This window comes from Bidens hawaiensis, unplaced genomic scaffold, assembly GCF_021521415.1.
Source record: "Bidens hawaiensis isolate Kalapana, Puna unplaced genomic scaffold, B.hawaiensis_p1.1 tig00012182_1, whole genome shotgun sequence".
NCBI lineage: Eukaryota > Viridiplantae > Streptophyta > Magnoliopsida > Asterales > Asteraceae > Bidens > Bidens hawaiensis.
The window spans coordinates 544,570-562,172 of record NW_027491980.1 but is presented as its reverse complement, the minus strand read 5'-3'; the positions used below and the strand labels follow the sequence as shown (position 1 = coordinate 562,172).

Below are 17,603 nucleotides of genomic sequence, written 5' to 3'. Positions count from 1 at the left end.
CGGGACACCGGCTGATTGGTGCATGTGCCCTTGTCTTTCGGCTATCAACGCCACCACATGATGCCTGATTAACCTTCCGCCACTTTTAACGTTATTTTCACGTGATTAGTAAAATAACGTCAAAATTAGTGCAATTTTACTTTTGCCCACCCAAGGGTTCACACATATATACATTATATGCGCGCACCGCAAGCAGGGCGTAGCTACCTCGCTATACGTTAATAACAAAAGAAAACAGACTTTATGTAAGCATGGGTTGTTTCGCTAAGACCCTATATTGTTATATAACCATTAACTATCTTAGGCCATTGGAAATATCGATAGTACTGTTGGGCCCGACAAGCCCAGTTCACCGTTGGTCGCTCCAAATATCAAGATATACTACACATGCGCGTACGACAATGTTTGGCAAAAGATAGATTGTTTCGTAAGGCAAAACCATTAAGATATCCGCTTTGAGAATGTATAGTAAAATAACGTTTTTGACAAAACATACTTTTTAAACTTTTGAAAAGTTGGTTGGCATTTTGAAATTTAAGAAGAGTAACACCCAAATCTGTCTAGATAGCCACTTTTTTTTCCAACCCCTTTGATTTTATGAAAAATAACAATCTTGTAAGATCGATCTCAACAAATGAATTTAGAATTAAGTGGACGGAGTTAAAACTACGAAAAACTTTTTAAGCTATGTGAGTTCAAACTCGACTCAAAATCTAATAGAGACAGAAACCGAAATGCAACATATGAAGTTTGCGGATAGAGTTGGGTTAGGCATGCATGTATTAGGCCTTGCACTAACAACATTTCAACCATTAGGTTGGTGAGGCAATGCAGAAGCGATGATTTTTTGAAGGTCAAAACACAAGACTTTTGGCTTGCAGAAAGGCAACATCGATCGAGGATGGTCGGTTTAGTTCTAGTAGCAGAACCACAATCCACAACCACCCCAACTTTTAGGCAAACCTTAATTCTATCCCTAAGAAAAAATAAGATAACCCAATAGACATTCAAACTTAAAAACAAATAACAAATAAATGAATACCAAATAATAATAAATAAATAAATAAATCTAAACTTGGAATAAAAATAAATTCAAAGGCACATTCGAATAAAAGTAGATTCAAAGGTTTTAAATTTTACTACAAATTAAGCATCTTCTTTTCTTTTCATTCTTAATTCCCTTAATTTGTTTCATACCTTTAAGCATATATCTGTAGGTGGAATAAGACTCTCCAAGTACTCCACACAGCAGACCTTATAGTAGGAAAGTGGAATGTTGAGCTCTTTACACAATTTTTTCTTCGGGTCGTAGATTATAAGATTCGATGAGCGGCTTTTCATGAGAATTCTTCCACCGCCCAAAATACAAAGTGGTCTCCTTATTAGCGATTCCAGTGAATACATTTTAGACCATTTGTTAGGTGTCTTCATAACCCACAATTTAAAGAAGGATATTACACAAAGGCATCCATTCATCGAACCCAAACAAATTGGATACTTAAATGGTATATTCATTTTTGAAAGTACCATGCTGTTTACGTCGAGGACGATCAGTGCCCTCTTATTAAATTCAATCCAATACAAAAATCCATTTAAAAAGTGACCTGCACCATCATAGGCCATGTTGACCACAATTTTGTTTTTTGACGTGCTCAATGAACTCCACAAACTCTCTTTAAAATTAAAGACATCACAAACTCTAAAATGATGTCTAAACTTAACGAGCTTTAGGACATCCGAGTTCACACCATGGCCTAATCCAAATGCACCTGAGGCAGAAACACTAGACGGGCATGGAAGTTCGTCGAACGCACATGTGAATGGATTGTAGAGGATCAGATTATGAGAATAGTACAAAACGACAATCCCATTGAATGTTCCCACAACTTGGGGATGTGTAGATATTCCAAATAGGTTTTCTAAAGGATAGCAACGAGTGACTACAGAATTAGGCACGTCGTCAACTGGCACGTTGTCGTCTATGAGATGCAAAGTTTTGTCTAGAGGGAGAAAGATGGTTTTACGGGATCTAAACTTCATAAAGTTTGGTTCGGAAACCATGTGATTCCATCGTGTCGATACACACCTGAATCGTAGTAAGGGCTTGGCCGGAAGCCGAGCAAGTATATTCCAGACAATGTCATCATGTATGAAATCAGCCATCAAGTCGATCTATCTTCAAGCAAAGGAAACCCATATATAAATAATTAACCAAGCAACTTGGAAAACTAATAATAATAATAATAATAATAATAATAATAATAATAATAATAATAATAATAATAATAATAAAGTAGTATTCGGTTACCAGCTGCAGTTTCTTAACGAAGAGGTTGCAAGCAAGAGAGGTGGACGTCTCGTATAATTGATTAAAAACCTTTAGTTTATATATATTCGTAATAATGCAATGCGTCGGTAGGGTTTGTTATCTTGACCAGGATCTCAGCCAATTAATAGAGGATAACTTACAAAAATATATACAACTATTATTTACTATTTATTAATAATACATATTCAATAGCAACTTTTATCGGAGCTTCATAAATTTATCTTTCTTTCTGTTTTTAAAAGCCCAAGGGTATACTTTAACACCTGCGACGACGTTAAAACTGAGTTGGCAATAGAGCTGTCATTTTTACCCGAAAAAATCCGTACCCGAACCGACATAATTCGGGTTGGTTCTCGGGTTTGATTATAAGTTTCGGGTCAACCCGAAAAACCCGAATAAACTTTTAGTTTTGAAATTAAATATACTTTTAGATATAATAGGCTTAGTCTTAGTCATTAAAGTTATCAAAATCTGGGCCCAATTAACTGCGTGAATCGATTATTTATTGTTAATTTATGTTTTTTGTTTAATCTACTAGCAACCGTAATCGAAGAAACAAATCACGTCCGGATACCAATTAAACAAATAAATGAATACCAATTAAATATCTCCTAACTTGTAGGACTCGATCACTTCTGCCTTCAAACCTTGAGGTTTGTATTGCATCATCTTAATTTGACGGTACCCATGTCAAAGGGAAAAATAGATTCGATCTTCTTTTCTTTCCATTGCTTAATTCCCTTAATTTGTTTCGTGCCTTTAAGCATATATCTGAAGGTGAAACAAGACTCTCCAAGTACTCCACGCAGCCGGCCGTATAGTAGGAAAGTGAAATGTTGAGCTCTTTACACAATTTTTTCCTCGGGTCATAGATTATAAGATTCGATGAGCGGCTCTCCGTGAGAATTCTTCTACTACCCAAAATACAAAGTGGTCTCTTCATTGGCACTTTAGATAAAAAAAACATTTTAGACCATTTGTTACGTGTCTTCATAAACCACATTTTAAAGTGGGTCATTACACAAAGGCATCCATCCATTCATATTACCCAAACAATATGGATACTTAAATGGTATATTCATTTTTAAAAGTACCATGCTGTTTACATTGAGGACGATCAGCACGTTTTTATTAAATTCAATACAATACAATACAAAAATCTATTTAAAAAGTGACCCGCACCATGATAGGTCATGCTGACCACACAAATAATAATTTAAGAATCAATTTTATATTATATAAACAGAGGTAATTTCTTTAGGGCGAAATAGAGTAAAATGGGGTAAAGTAGATGATGTGATAAAGGATGGATCCTTTTGTGCTTTCAACATGAAAACGTGTCGGGACCAATTTGCACGTTTCGTGATTCAAAATGGGCTTTACCTGCTGGCTAGGTGTTTTCGCTGTAATTTGATTGGGCTTTACATGGGTTCTTGATAAATAAAAAAACTTTTAACATTTCATGAAATTAAAGGGCCCTATCATTGAAACCGAAATAGCCCAATAGGCCATAACACGGCACTCCACGTCTTAAAATCCTAGCCGTCTACGTATTTCACACGTTTACCTGGCATCATTTAAGCGCCCATCACACGTCATAAATGAATACGATTTCTTTTTCCGCTCAAACCACAAATTTAGTTTAGCTAGAGTAAACAAAGTATTGTTGTTTAAAAGCCATGTAGTCGATATCGCCAATATATCAGTGATATATCGGTTATCGGTCCCTTGGCGATATATAAGTCCGAATATCGGTTCAGAATATCAGTACCGATAATATCAACGATATTGACCGATATTTAACCTATATTTGACTAATATTTGACCGATATATCACTGATATTCCCGATATCAATGTTTTAACTCTTAATTATCAACTTTTAGTGTTCAATGTTATTGTTTTAAGTCTTAATCAATTCTTAGTTGCTAAGATTATAAGTGTTTTGCAATTTGCAAAAATGTTAATTTCTTAATGGTATGAGACTATACAGAATTATTGTTGTTAAATTGCTATATATATGAATTTTACATGATGTTAAATTTACCAATATCCCACCAATATCTCACTACGATAACCGATATCTCAGATATTGGTCCTCGACTGATATCCGATATTTTTTTCGCATTAACTGCTTAGTTTAAAAGTAGAGTTTTAACAACCAGAACCAAAATTGAAACTTTGCTTCTACACTAGGCTAGCAACCCAACTATATTGTTTTAACATAGCTTCTCTTGCTTGAATATAAATGCCAATTCCAACTTCTTGAATATAAATGCCAAGTGTTTGTTTTAAGATTAGCAGTAACCTTTTATCAGGTACAATAAATGATTGTAAATCAAGATCCATTGGGTAAGGGTTAATACACTCTTATCGGTTTTTCAAAACTGGAAGGATTTCTGAATTCCAATTCCGTCTCTTGTCGAACCGAGCACACCTATTCTGTGAGTCCATTTTAGTGAAAAGGAGAAAAGAAAGTGAGAAGAATTAGGGGAAAAAAAAAGGTGTTCCTGAGGGTTTTTTTTAAGGTAGGAAACAAAAAGAAAGGAAATAATTTAGATGAAAAATTGACCCTTATCTCAATCTTCCAAAATCGGAAAGAATTGGATAGAAAGAAAAGCGGAGAAAGTGTTATCAAACTCAAATTACAAAGTTACCTTTGGGTCCTCGTTTTTTCTTGTAAACGCATCAGGTATTCTTAATTTAGTTTCTACCTTTTATATTGATATTTCTATTAGGATTGCCTTAAACCTAATTTTATTTGGTCACCAATGATCACCTAACTTCATACTGACAGTAGCAGGAAACATAATGGCAACGCAATATCTGTAAGAACCATGTTTAACTTTCAGAGTCAGTGAAACCTCTAAAGGTTCACCTAAACATTTTCTTACCTTGTGTCAAAATCTTTGTATTCGATTGAGTTGGAAGATGTATCGTGCCGTCGAACAGCTTCCGACAACGACATCAAGCGTCAACGAAAGCAGAACCACCGCCTGTGACTACATTGCCGCCGTAAACCATCGCCTGCCCCCAAGCCAGCCGTAACAACAGAGTCCTTTGAATGGCCACTAGCAATGACCGCATACGTCGGTCATAAAACCCCTAAATTTTGCAGCGATGGGCTCGTGGAGGTGGTGCCCTAATCAAACGGAGCGATTCTATCGTAGGCGAAGGTTGTGGCCATGGTAGTGGATTCAAACCGTCAGGGGCCGACAACGATGAGAAGAGAATGGCAGAAAAATGGAAAAGGTTATACGGTCGAAGAAGAAAAACAACGCACCGACAACACCAACACCTTGCAATACATAGTTGTAAAACATACTTAGGGGTGGGGGGGTGGAGCACGTTTTGGGAGGAAAACGTTACCACTACGTGTGGTTTAAGAATTTAAACTCATAACTTCACACTTGTAAAGGGAGCACTGGTGTACCATGGGTTTATGATAATTATAGCCAACAGCCACAACTATTAACAGTTTAATAAGCAGTGAATTAGAAGAGCTCAACTATTAACAGTCTAACAAGCATTTGGAAGGTTTGTTAAACTTGTTTCTAGGGTTAGTGAATCGAACCTTCATGAGCCAAGTAAAGTAACCATCATGAGTTAGTTTAACGACTTTCAACAAATTACATAATCATATTAACTACATCACGTTTCAACTTAATATACAGCTTAAGATGAAGAATATAAAATTTGACCCAACATAAACAGCAATATAACCAAAAACTCAAGTATGCGAAAATTATGATACTTGAACTTCAAAATTGCATTTTGGAACGCAAAAACAGAAATGGGTGTGCATTGATTTCTGCACATCTTACTCCATTTCTTTTTCTGGTCCAAAATACATGGTACAACAAGCTGAAACAAAAACAAGTAAACATCCAACAACTTTACCGAATGACAGAGCCACTCGCAATGAACCCATGCCCCATAGCTGGTATAATGCAACCTGAAACCAACATGTTATCATATAAATCAATCCTCAATATTATGAAAATAAACATAGTCGTGTAACTTATAAACAAAAACTGAATTCATATAAACAACAAATGACGTTACCTCAAGGTATTGAATATTTGCAACTTTGCTGGTTTTCTCAAGCTGAAGCCCACGTGCCAGAAATAACTGCAGCAGAATATTATATTTCTTTCAGATTTATTTTTAACTCGCCAATGAGCACAATGATAAACTGAACATAGATCTTTAGTGTGTAGATATTGTATGTTACCTCAGCAAAAAATGCCAATATGCTGAGAAAAATCATAAGAACAAACGAATAAAAGCTAGGCAGCACAAATTCCTGAAAGAAAATATTAAATGCATACGTTAAATGGCAGTAAAAAATAGAATATGAAACGCACACATACGTGCGTTAACAAATTACAGTCTTACTAGGGTGGTTAGCATGCATATTGCCACTGCAGTAGTAGAGAGTAGACCAAATGAAAATATAGTACCCCTGAAACAAAATGAAAATTTAAAAAAAATATAGATTTAACTTGGTAAAATAATACTGACAAACAGTAAAATGAGAAGCCATACTTACACAGGTTGTTCGGAAGCCTTAGCTGCAGCCCTTAGAAAGCAATAACTAACTCCACCAGCCAATGATGACACTAAACCAATCAAAACTGCAAAAACATGCACCCCTTGACCTAATTTAGGTTCCACTGATACCCCTGCACAGAATATATAAACACATATGATAATACAAAAGCTGTTAAAAGACCTATAATATTGATTCCTTTCGATTATTAACTCATTTCTGTACCTTCTATGCTGGTAGGTGATCCAGGTAGAAAGAGCACCCCAAAGAAACTGAAAGCAATACCTGAAGAACAGATATTGGTAAGCCGTAAGTATTAAACATAATCAAATGTTTCATAATTACAGATGTTATTGTACCTGCTATGTCTGTTATTTTTAAATTCTCATGTAAAATGAAGCATGCTGCAACTGAGGCCATAAACGGAGTTGTAAAGCTTAATATCATAGCTTGAGACATAGGTAGTCTCTGAATACTGCAAAGATAAGTTTCACCATAAAATTAAGGGACAAAATGAAGGATGTAATCTTGATTTCATATGTGAAACGGGTCAAGTCTTTGAGATAATCCGATAAGAATGTTACCGAAGGGAAGCATGGCTAGAATTGCTGATTATGGACTTATGAGTTAAGATAATTATCAGTATCTAGTATTTACACTTTTAGTCTTATTGGGTTTTATTAGTTGTTAAACAGTTAAGAATAGTGATTAGGAACTTGTTGCTTATCATTAGAAGTTTGAGTTAGGATAGGTTTGGGTATCAATAGAGGGTTAAAACATCTTTGTAAAGTGTGGTTTTCGATCAATAACAACATAGTAGTTGACCTAGAGTGAGGTCAGATAACCAGTTGTTTGTCAGTGATACTCGATCCAATTAGTTTCCAACAGATGTATTCAACAAATGCTTAAACGCATGTTTGGAACAACCTTAGGCAACAGCAAGGCAAATATAATATTAGAATCTCCATGAGAAGTTAATAGCCACTACAAAAAGCATATAAAGTAAATGGCATTTAATTCGATAACGCAGTTTAACTGGTAAACAATGTTGCAAAAAAACCAATTGTGTTTCAGAATAAATCATTAATAGTTGGAGAAGCACTTAATAAAGCATGATGTGCTTATCCGGTTATCCTTGAAAAGAGTATAAGAATTTAAAACGTAAGAAAATTAACATACGTTATTTTTCTCACAGAAGAATGCAATTTACTCCCTCTTTTAGTTTATGGTTAAATTTGCATTATACCATATACATGAGTGGAAAAAACAAATGGCTTCTTCTCGGTAGTCATATGGGTACTGTTAAAGGTTTTACTATACTGAAGCAGACCAAATCACTAACAATGGTTTAGACAAAAAAAAAAAAAACTGGGCCGAACCACTTAGGCTTCAGAATATGGCAAACCAAATATGCTGAATTGGTTGGGTCGACCAGACCGGCCAAAATAGGTCATGATTTGGACCACTTCTTTATTTCAAGTTTGTTTGTTTGTGTAGAAAACACATAATAATCTGAATTTTGTAATTACAATGGAGGAGAAACCCTCAATATACAGGAAATAAACCCTATGCAAACTTATAACGGGCTCATTGGCAAAAGACAACAAAAACTAAATAATGACAGTTTGTAACAACTATCAACTTTTTTCTAAAAATAAAGATGGTATATGAATATAATGCATCTACACAATGCATATTCCAAACAAAAATATTAATAACAAGTTAAAGCATCCGGTTCTAAGTTCCAAACCATTGGCTGAACCATTAAACCGGTTTTTCAAAACATAAACCGTGGATTGAACCGCATAAACATCAAACCAGCTGAACCGGCTGATTTGCTTTGGTTTGGTCTGACTTGGCTAGCAACTATGCCCTTATATCCACTCAGATAAACTCACAACTAGCTACATAAGAGAAAAAAAAACTAGAAGTCTGATTTGATTTGCAAAAAATCCAGAAAACATCAACGGCAAGATACTAAAAAATGACTCTATCACAAAGCTGATAAAAAAGAGCGTACAAATGTAGAAATTTAACCAAACGCATATAGATATCAGATTTGAATGTGAACCATAAATGCCAAAAAGCATGAATGATCTGATACTAAGAGCACAAATTCGTAGCGCAAGCAGTTATTCACAAGCATAAGGGTTAATAATTCAACTGCAGATGGTTCAGAAGGAAGACTTACCAGTAAATGAAAGCTAACAAAGATACACATCCAGTAACAGCCCTTGAAGCTAAAAGATTCCTAACATTTGCAGGTCCAAATATTGGTTCTCCGCTTCTTCTTAACCACATAAACGATAATATTGAAATAATTACACATCTTGTAAATGCTACCTCAAATAGAGGAAGTGATTGAGCTGCCTTTACATAAAAATACACAATTATTGTCATTCTAGTAACTTAGTAAAGGTCAATGTTCAAATACACCAGGAAATTACTAACCAGAGAACACATCCAGAAGAACTTCCATGATACAGTAAATTGAAGACGATGATGCCATACACAACAATCCAGAATACCTAGATCCATTCCATAACCAACTAACAAACTGTGTTAAAGGGTGACGTCTCTGCTTCAATCAATCTTGCAAGTTGTTCCTGTTTTAGCCACATAAACAATCCAAATATTGGTTCTCCGCTTCTTCTTAACCACATAAACGATAATATTGAAATAATTACACATCTTGTAAATGCTACCTCAAATAGAGGAAGTGATTGAGCTGCCATTACATAAAAATACACAATTATTGTCATTCAGTAACTTCGTAAAGGTCAATGTTCAAATACACCAGGAAATTACTAACCAGAGAACACATCCAGAAGAACTTCCATGATACCGTAAATCGAAGACGATGATGCCATACACAACAATCCAGAATACCTAGATCCATTCCATAACCAACTAACAAACTGTGTTAAAGGGTGACGTCTCTGCTTCAATCAATCTTGCAAGTTGTTCCTGTTTTAGCCACAATTGGTTAGTTAAGGTATCAACAAAACACCAAAGCGAATAATCATGTTTCTTTTCTTTTATGTTTTGCTATTGTTTTCCAATACAAGCTTCCGACTCTCTACAGCTCTGACAACGGTGAGCAATAACTGAACCGTTAACCAAAACCAAACCTAGATTAACCGAAAACCAAATCAACCGAAAATCAGTTATCATTTTTGTCTTGTGTACCCTCGGTTAACCAAAATTAGCCGAACCGAAACGAGCAAGTCATATTTTCATATGATTCTAGTTTTTATACCTCCAATTCATAATTCATGCATCTCATGTTTTATACCTCAATTTCATGTAGTTAGAAATCCACTTCGTGTATGTATACCTCAATTTCATGTATTTCTAAGCAAATATATTAGCCCAACCGAACCAAAAACCGACAAACTAAGCAAATAAACCAAAAAGGTTAATCAAAAATCAATTAATCAGCAAAACAGATTAACCGATGACTTCGTTGGTTTCGGTTTAGGCTAATAACCGAAGTGCAGTATTTAGAGTTTTGTACCATCGGTTAACCAAAATTAGCCTAGCCGGAACGAACCGGTCATATTTTGATATATTTCTAGTTTTTATACCTCCAAATCATGTATCTCATGTTTTATACCTCCATTTCATGTAACTCTAAGCAAATATATAAGCCCAACCGAACCGAAAACCGACAAACTAACCAAATACACCGGACGGATTAATCAAAAATCGACTGATCAACAAAACAGATTAACCGATGACTCCGGTTTCAGTTTTGGCTAATAACCGAAGTGCACACCCTGTCTACCTATAGTATTTAGAGTTTTAGTATCGAATGTGAAATAGCATAATTAAGTCTTCTATCATCTTACAAACTAGTACAAATATACTGGACAGATTAATCAAAAATCAATTGATCAACAAAACAGATTAACCAATGACTCCGGTTTCGGTTTAGGCTAATAACCGAAGTGCACACTCCTACGGCTGCTACCTATATTATAGAGTTTTAGTATCGAATATAATAGCACAATTAAGTCTTCTATCATCTTACAAACTAGTACAAATAAACTAGGGTTTGTGGAGCGAATACCTTGCTGGATTTACAGAGACGGTGAATATGTTGATTTTAGGCTTATTATCTGATTGAACCAATAGAGGCGTTATCTGATCCTCTGAAGCCGAACCGGAAGCTTCGGTTGATGCGACTAATTCGACGATATGAGATAGCTCTTGATCTTGTGCTCCGTTAACCGCCGTGGTGTCCATTTCCGCCGTTACATGAAACATAAACCCTAGATCTTAACGGAATTGAGAGAATTAGGTTATGTTCGTTTATTAGAATTTTACTATTACTATTTTTGTTATATATTTATTTATTTATTACTCTTACTATTTTTCATATAATTATGTTTATGAGTACTATGTTAAGCTTTCTTTTAGGTATTATATGGTGTACTTATGGATTTTAAGGTAATTTTGTGGTAATTTATTGATTATTTTTCTCAAATTAATATATATTCGTTTGTGTCTGTTAGTGATAGGTTACAACAGTTTGTGTCTGTTAGTGTTCATTCGCGCGCTATTTTTGATAAACTGACACGGTTAAACACAAACAAACTCAATTCATTAATGTACAATAAGTATAGTGTTCATGGACTGTTCGTTTGTCCGATAAAAGCGTAATAAACAAACACGAACAAAGTCTCATCCGTTTCGTTTACATCCCTATTTATTACAAAGGCTTTTAGCAAGATGAAAAAACTAATTCCAATAGGATACATGCATCTTTGATTCTTTATGCATTGATAGATTGTTAAAAAACAAAAAAATTCATTATGATACATGTCAAATTGTCAATACCAAGAATATGAACTTAATCCACTTATAATATGTTACTTTTTTTAGAAAGTACAATTCTTACATCAAAATATCAAAATATAATTAAGATACTTTATATTGAAACAAATAAACTCGAAAATAAGTCGCTCAAGAAATTCTAAGCTAAAGGTTTGATTAAATGCAACTTGCATCAAGCGCAACATGTAGCCGATGAATGGGCACAAACAAAAAAAAAACAATACGTATTGTAAAAGAACGCACCCGTACTTGGTGCAAACTTGTCATAAATGTTCCAACCAATACCATAGATATAGAGGGTTGATATACAAACACTTCAACAAAAATGTACACCAATGTTCATGTCGCATCATACGGTCATATAATGTCATATAGACCATATGCTATTGAATCAAATATGCACATCTGAGCCCCTTACATCATACAATCAGAAGTACCAAGTCATTTCTTTGTCACATATCATATAGGCCATATGATTTGCATTTCATACGACCCATAAGGCCGTTTTTCACCTCATACAACCCATAAGACGATTTTTCCCTTGTCAAACGGCCTGTGTAGACCATATTGCTTGTATAACATACAAGTGGTGTTTGGATAATGTGTCAGTAGTGTCCCTTTAGATGCCGCCCATATATAAGATACTTAAATGGTAAGAACATTCAAATATTCAATACCCTCATTTGTTAACTTGTGTTGATTTACTCACCACGAACTACAAACGTACATTCACATTGGAGTCAGGTCAGAGTGTTGCAGCATCCTTACCAGCTCATGTAGCACAAAATAATCACAAATTCAGAATTGCAGCGACCCGTTCGTCGTAACACAATGCCTCTACAACCAAATCATCTTTAAGGTTAAGGGCAATTCTAACTTATGTTGTTACTCCATCTCATAAAATATAGGAAGATATCACAAATTCCATATATTGTTGTAAAATATAAAATAATAATTGAACATGAAAAAAACAAAAAAAAATCGGTACAAAATATCATACATATGTGTCGGAATTCGACATAAATAATAAGAGATTCCGTGTACAACCTACACAACAGGCTTTATTGTTTATATATACATTTTCACAAATGAATGTGGAAACAAAACTACCTTATATCTTATACACAGAACTATACAGAACATGTTATTTTGGTTCCATGGACCTAAATTAAGAAAACTTACCCTAATCATCTTTTACGAAATTCGAGTTTAATGATAGCTCGATTTCTTCAAGAGACCGCCTTTTAGTTTCAACAAAGAAAGTATAAGAGAATATCGCTGCCAATATAGAAACCGCACCAAAGCTCCCATACACCGGCGCAACACCAAATTTCTCAGTTAACTCAAGGAAGAACAGCCCAACCACGAAATTACACATAATATATATATATATATATAGAGAGAGAGAGAGAGAGATCAGTACCCAATGAACTGAAAAACTAAAGCTCATGATCTTCCCGCGTGTGCTGCTGCTGGTAAGCTCGGGTATGATAACACCGGTTACTGGACCGGCTACAATTGCAAAAGTCAGCATATACCTTACATTAACGCATATTTTATAATATCACAGACAACATATATATTAGTATTTCCAAATAAGCTCTATAGGCGTGTGAGTATTTTAAATCAACGATTCAGCTTACAATATGGTCCCGAGTATTGACAAGTTGTTACGAAGCTCTTCATCTATCTGATAGCATATGCAACAAGAAACAGTGACATTGCCTGTAACCAAATTGTCGTTTTTTCAAAATGTGACCAAATTGTCGCCTACTCCAAAGCCTCAAATACATCGCCGACCACTGGCAAATCCTATCTTCTGAACGCATCAGGTATTCTTAATTTAGTTTCTACCTTTTATACTGATATTGCGGTACTCTATTACAAAAGGGTTAATTAATACTATTGTAGAAATTGAATTAGGTAACTATGCAATTCAATACAGCATTTTTCTTTACTTTAATGCTTGTTATGGAGTAATTGATACTAAAGCTATCGAAATCACTTTTATCAAACCGTATGAAAATCAAAAGACATCAATGCCCTTTAATTGCATTACATTTGACTTCACTTCAATATGGTTAATAAAAAGTATAGTTGTAAAATTGTAATTTTCCATTCATCTTACAAACAAATGAAAACTTAAAATTTTGTTTTATTTTTACAATTCCTACACACCCGGAAACCCGTGTGTAACCTGAATGTTTTTCTTTCTATCTCTTTCTTGTCTATTATAAAAAATTCCGACTCCTTTCTATTAAACTTGAAAACTAGGTGTAATTATGCAAAGTCTATGAATGAACACGCCCTAATAAATAAAGTCTTCCATCAGTGATTAAAATGCACACCTTAAATCCATCTATAAGGTATTCTTACCATTTCTTAGATTCACATCCATCTATGATTAAAATGCAGAACATGAACTGTAAATGAAACTGATCGGTCTAATCCAGCTTTACAAAATATCATATGCAACTAAACTAGTCAATACCAAAAGACTCCAGTGTATTATTATGCATATCATCAGCTTTTATAACTACCATACTTCATCAACTAGTCATACCCGCAACAGTTTATAGTTCAAAGACTAGACAAAAAACGATGTGAAGCGTGCCTACTCTTCGTCATCAGTCTCCGCATAAGGTAAACCACGCATCTCACGCCACACATCTTCCCTGAAAAAATGCCACACTCGGGTTAAACTAAAGAATCATTAAAAGTCATAGTTTGAAACAAGTAACACTCACGTCATAAAATATGAAGACATTCCAATGACCAGATGCGTGGCGACGTCATAGAAGAAGAAAAATGACAGCCCCCTAAAAGAAATAAAATTTAGAAACATAAATGCCTTTGTAAAACAAGAAATATAAAAATAAAAAACACTTCCCCAATTTTTGCTTCTGAACCGCCATAACGTCCATCATACACAAAATGTCCATAGACCTCACAATTTTCGGCTGCTATTACCTGAGTTTAAAAGTAATTTTTTAAAAGAGGTTAAGTTTACATAATTTACAGCAGTAGCTTGATAACTTATTGATTGTGTGTTTGCTATTGAATAGATCCAAATCTATAATAATAAACTAATAAACAACAAGCATATAATTTCAAGTTCATTATTTACCATTTTTTTTGCTCAAAAAACTCAAACCAGAATGGTGAAACACAAAAAACCAAACTCAAACCAAAACTGAGAAAACATAATATGAACAGTTAAAAAAACACGAAGATCTCAGGTTTTGGTTTGGTGACGTTAGCCAAAAGACCCATGCCTAATTTATATATAACACATGTATTACCTTGTACACTGCCGACGTTAATTCGTCCCACAGTCTTGAACCAAATTCCTCTTTCCACATCTGAAAAGGCAAGTTGTGATTATGTAGTCAAGAATATGTGTTATAGAAAATGGAATATGTACCTCTAAAGTCTTGTAACCAATCATACGATTGAAATGATCCTCAGCTTCTTCTTCATTGGCTGCCTTCCAAAACTTGATACAAGCATCATCATTCCTAAATGAGATGTACATTGTAATTTTATAATTAGCTGCTGTTTTCAGAGGTCAAATTAGAAAACAATACAAAAAAAATACAAAATAAGTTTTTACATGCATACGCGGAACTCAGTAAGATCATCATACAGGTTCGAAAGGACATATGTCAGGAAGATTGCTTTTTCTACCCTGCAAAAAAGAATTATTGAAAAAACATTGAAATCAATTTATTCACTAAAAATCTTAATTGTAAGGGGGAAGTAGCATACTCTTCCTCATCGTCAAGCCATTCAAACTCAGCCAGATTTCCAGGGTTTTGCCTCCTAGCGATTTGAGCTTCAGTTTTAATCTGTTTCTAAAAAAGTTAACAGAGTGTTCTAGTAAACATATTGGGCACAAAAATTTTTTTGTGGAAACTTACACTTTTTTTAATTTCTTCAAGGTAATCAGCAACCTCTTTTTGAAAAGACGCATCAGCAGCAGCAATCTCTTGGTCTTTTTCCCCTCCAGCAGCAGCCACCTCATCTTTTACTTCATCCTCTTTTTGAGAAATAGCCTCTTCTTGAAGAGGCACATCCTCTTCTTGAACAGCAGCAGCAATCACTTGGTCTTCTTCCTCTCCAGCAGCAGCCACCTCATCTTTCACTTCATTCTCTTTCTGAGAAATAGCCTCTCCTTGAAGAGGCACATTCTCAGCAGCAGCCACTTGGTCGATTTTCTTTTCATCTTCTTTTCCTTGAGCAGCAGGAGTGTTCCCATCAACCTCTCGGTTGCTAACTATTTAGACACAAAACAAAAAAGCTATGACTATAACCATTTATCAAACACTTCTTAAAACTGAAATTGAAACTATTAAATCCGGCTTACAATGATACACTTGAAAATTCGTAGCCGCATACAGATCTTTAGCAACGTATCGCTCTCTCAGCCAAGTGACAAACCTATAACAACACATTAACCTATTATGTAAATAAAATGTATCAGGTACTGAAGATTATAATATAAACACTTACTGACTAAAGGAGCCAGTCAAGAGATCACCACGATAGTTCATATTCTGAAAAAGAAAAAAAAAAAGAAATAAAAAGAGATATAGAACCTCAACAGACAATATAGAACAAAATGAACAGACAACTAAAGCTCGGTCAAAAGCACATTCCATCAAAAAATTCTGTTAAAACGGTTGAATCATATCAAACCACAGCTAGAGATTGATATCACAAACTAAAATCACAAGCGATCATCGTAGTTGAGTTGAGAATTGCATATCATAGGCCAACACATTTTATTAATGGAATAATCAATGAACACTTACATGGCAAACAGAAACTTAATCCTAAAGAGATTTCATGATATCTAGGGATCGTTAATCAATGAGAAATCATAAAACAAGGTAAGCAAAACACGAATTACAAAGAACTGAAATACACAAAGTACAAAACCTAAATCTCCTAAAATCACGATAACAAGCATGGGTGAAGAAACAAAACAAACACACACAGTTGAATCAGGAAATTCAGTTAAAATCAACAAACACACACAAATCAGCAACAGGTTAAACACGCCAAGTAAAGCGCAACATCATACTTTTTCACTAAATCAAACCGAGCGACATAAGATCATGAATCTGTCATGAATCACAAATTAGTTCAGTTAAAATCAACATGCACACGCAAATCAACAACAGGTTAAACACGTCAAGTGGATCGCAACATCATACATTTTCACTAAATCAAACCGAACGAAATAAGATCATGAATCGCAACCTAAACCTAATCATGAATCGGTCATGAATCACAAATTAGTTCAATTAAAATCAACAAACACACACAAATCAACAAGAAGTTAAACGTCAAGTAAATAGCAACATCATACATTTTCACTAAATCAAACAGAGCGATACAAGATCATGAATCGAAACCTAAACCTAATCATGAATCGCAAATCAGTTGATATTTAAACCAAAGTTAAACATAAGAAAACCTAAACAAAATAATCTTCTAAAATCTATAGCAAAAGAGAACTGGCTTAAATCGATTCAAATTAAGCGGCTATAATCAATCAACAGTTCGTTCATACGCATTCAAAAATCAACTGAAATTGAACTCGGAAATCGATATAGAATCATGAATCAAAACCTAAACCTACTCACGAATCACAAAACAGTTCATAATTAAGCAAAAGTTAAACTCACGAAAACCTAGCTTAAATCGAAACCGAAACGTAATCATCATCTAACATGAATTAACAGAATAGAAGTAGCTTAGATCTATACAAATCAACCGGTCATAATCAATCAACAGTTCGTTCATACATTCAACTGAAATTGAACTCTGAAATTAAATCATACCTCAAGAGGTTGTGAAAATTGTTTGGCAAGTGAAGT

At 34.6% G+C, this 17,603-nt stretch overlaps 1 protein-coding gene across 1 annotated transcript; it reads right to left on the bottom strand.

Moving 5' to 3' along the window:
* Positions 1–6,145: 6,145 nt before the first annotated feature.
* On the bottom strand, positions 6,146–9,481 carry LOC143540222 (uncharacterized). The gene is made up of 9 exons (XM_077033341.1): positions 9,331–9,481; positions 9,071–9,245; positions 7,239–7,354; positions 7,105–7,164; positions 6,880–7,012; positions 6,726–6,792; positions 6,562–6,633; positions 6,393–6,458; positions 6,146–6,282 (listed from the first exon to the last, which is right to left on the bottom strand). The coding sequence occupies exons 1-9, from the start codon at positions 9,386–9,388 to the stop codon at positions 6,148–6,150; spliced, it is 882 nt and encodes a 293-aa protein (XP_076889456.1). The 5' UTR covers positions 9,389–9,481; the 3' UTR covers positions 6,146–6,147.
* Between the last annotated feature and the right edge of the window lie 8,122 nt (positions 9,482–17,603).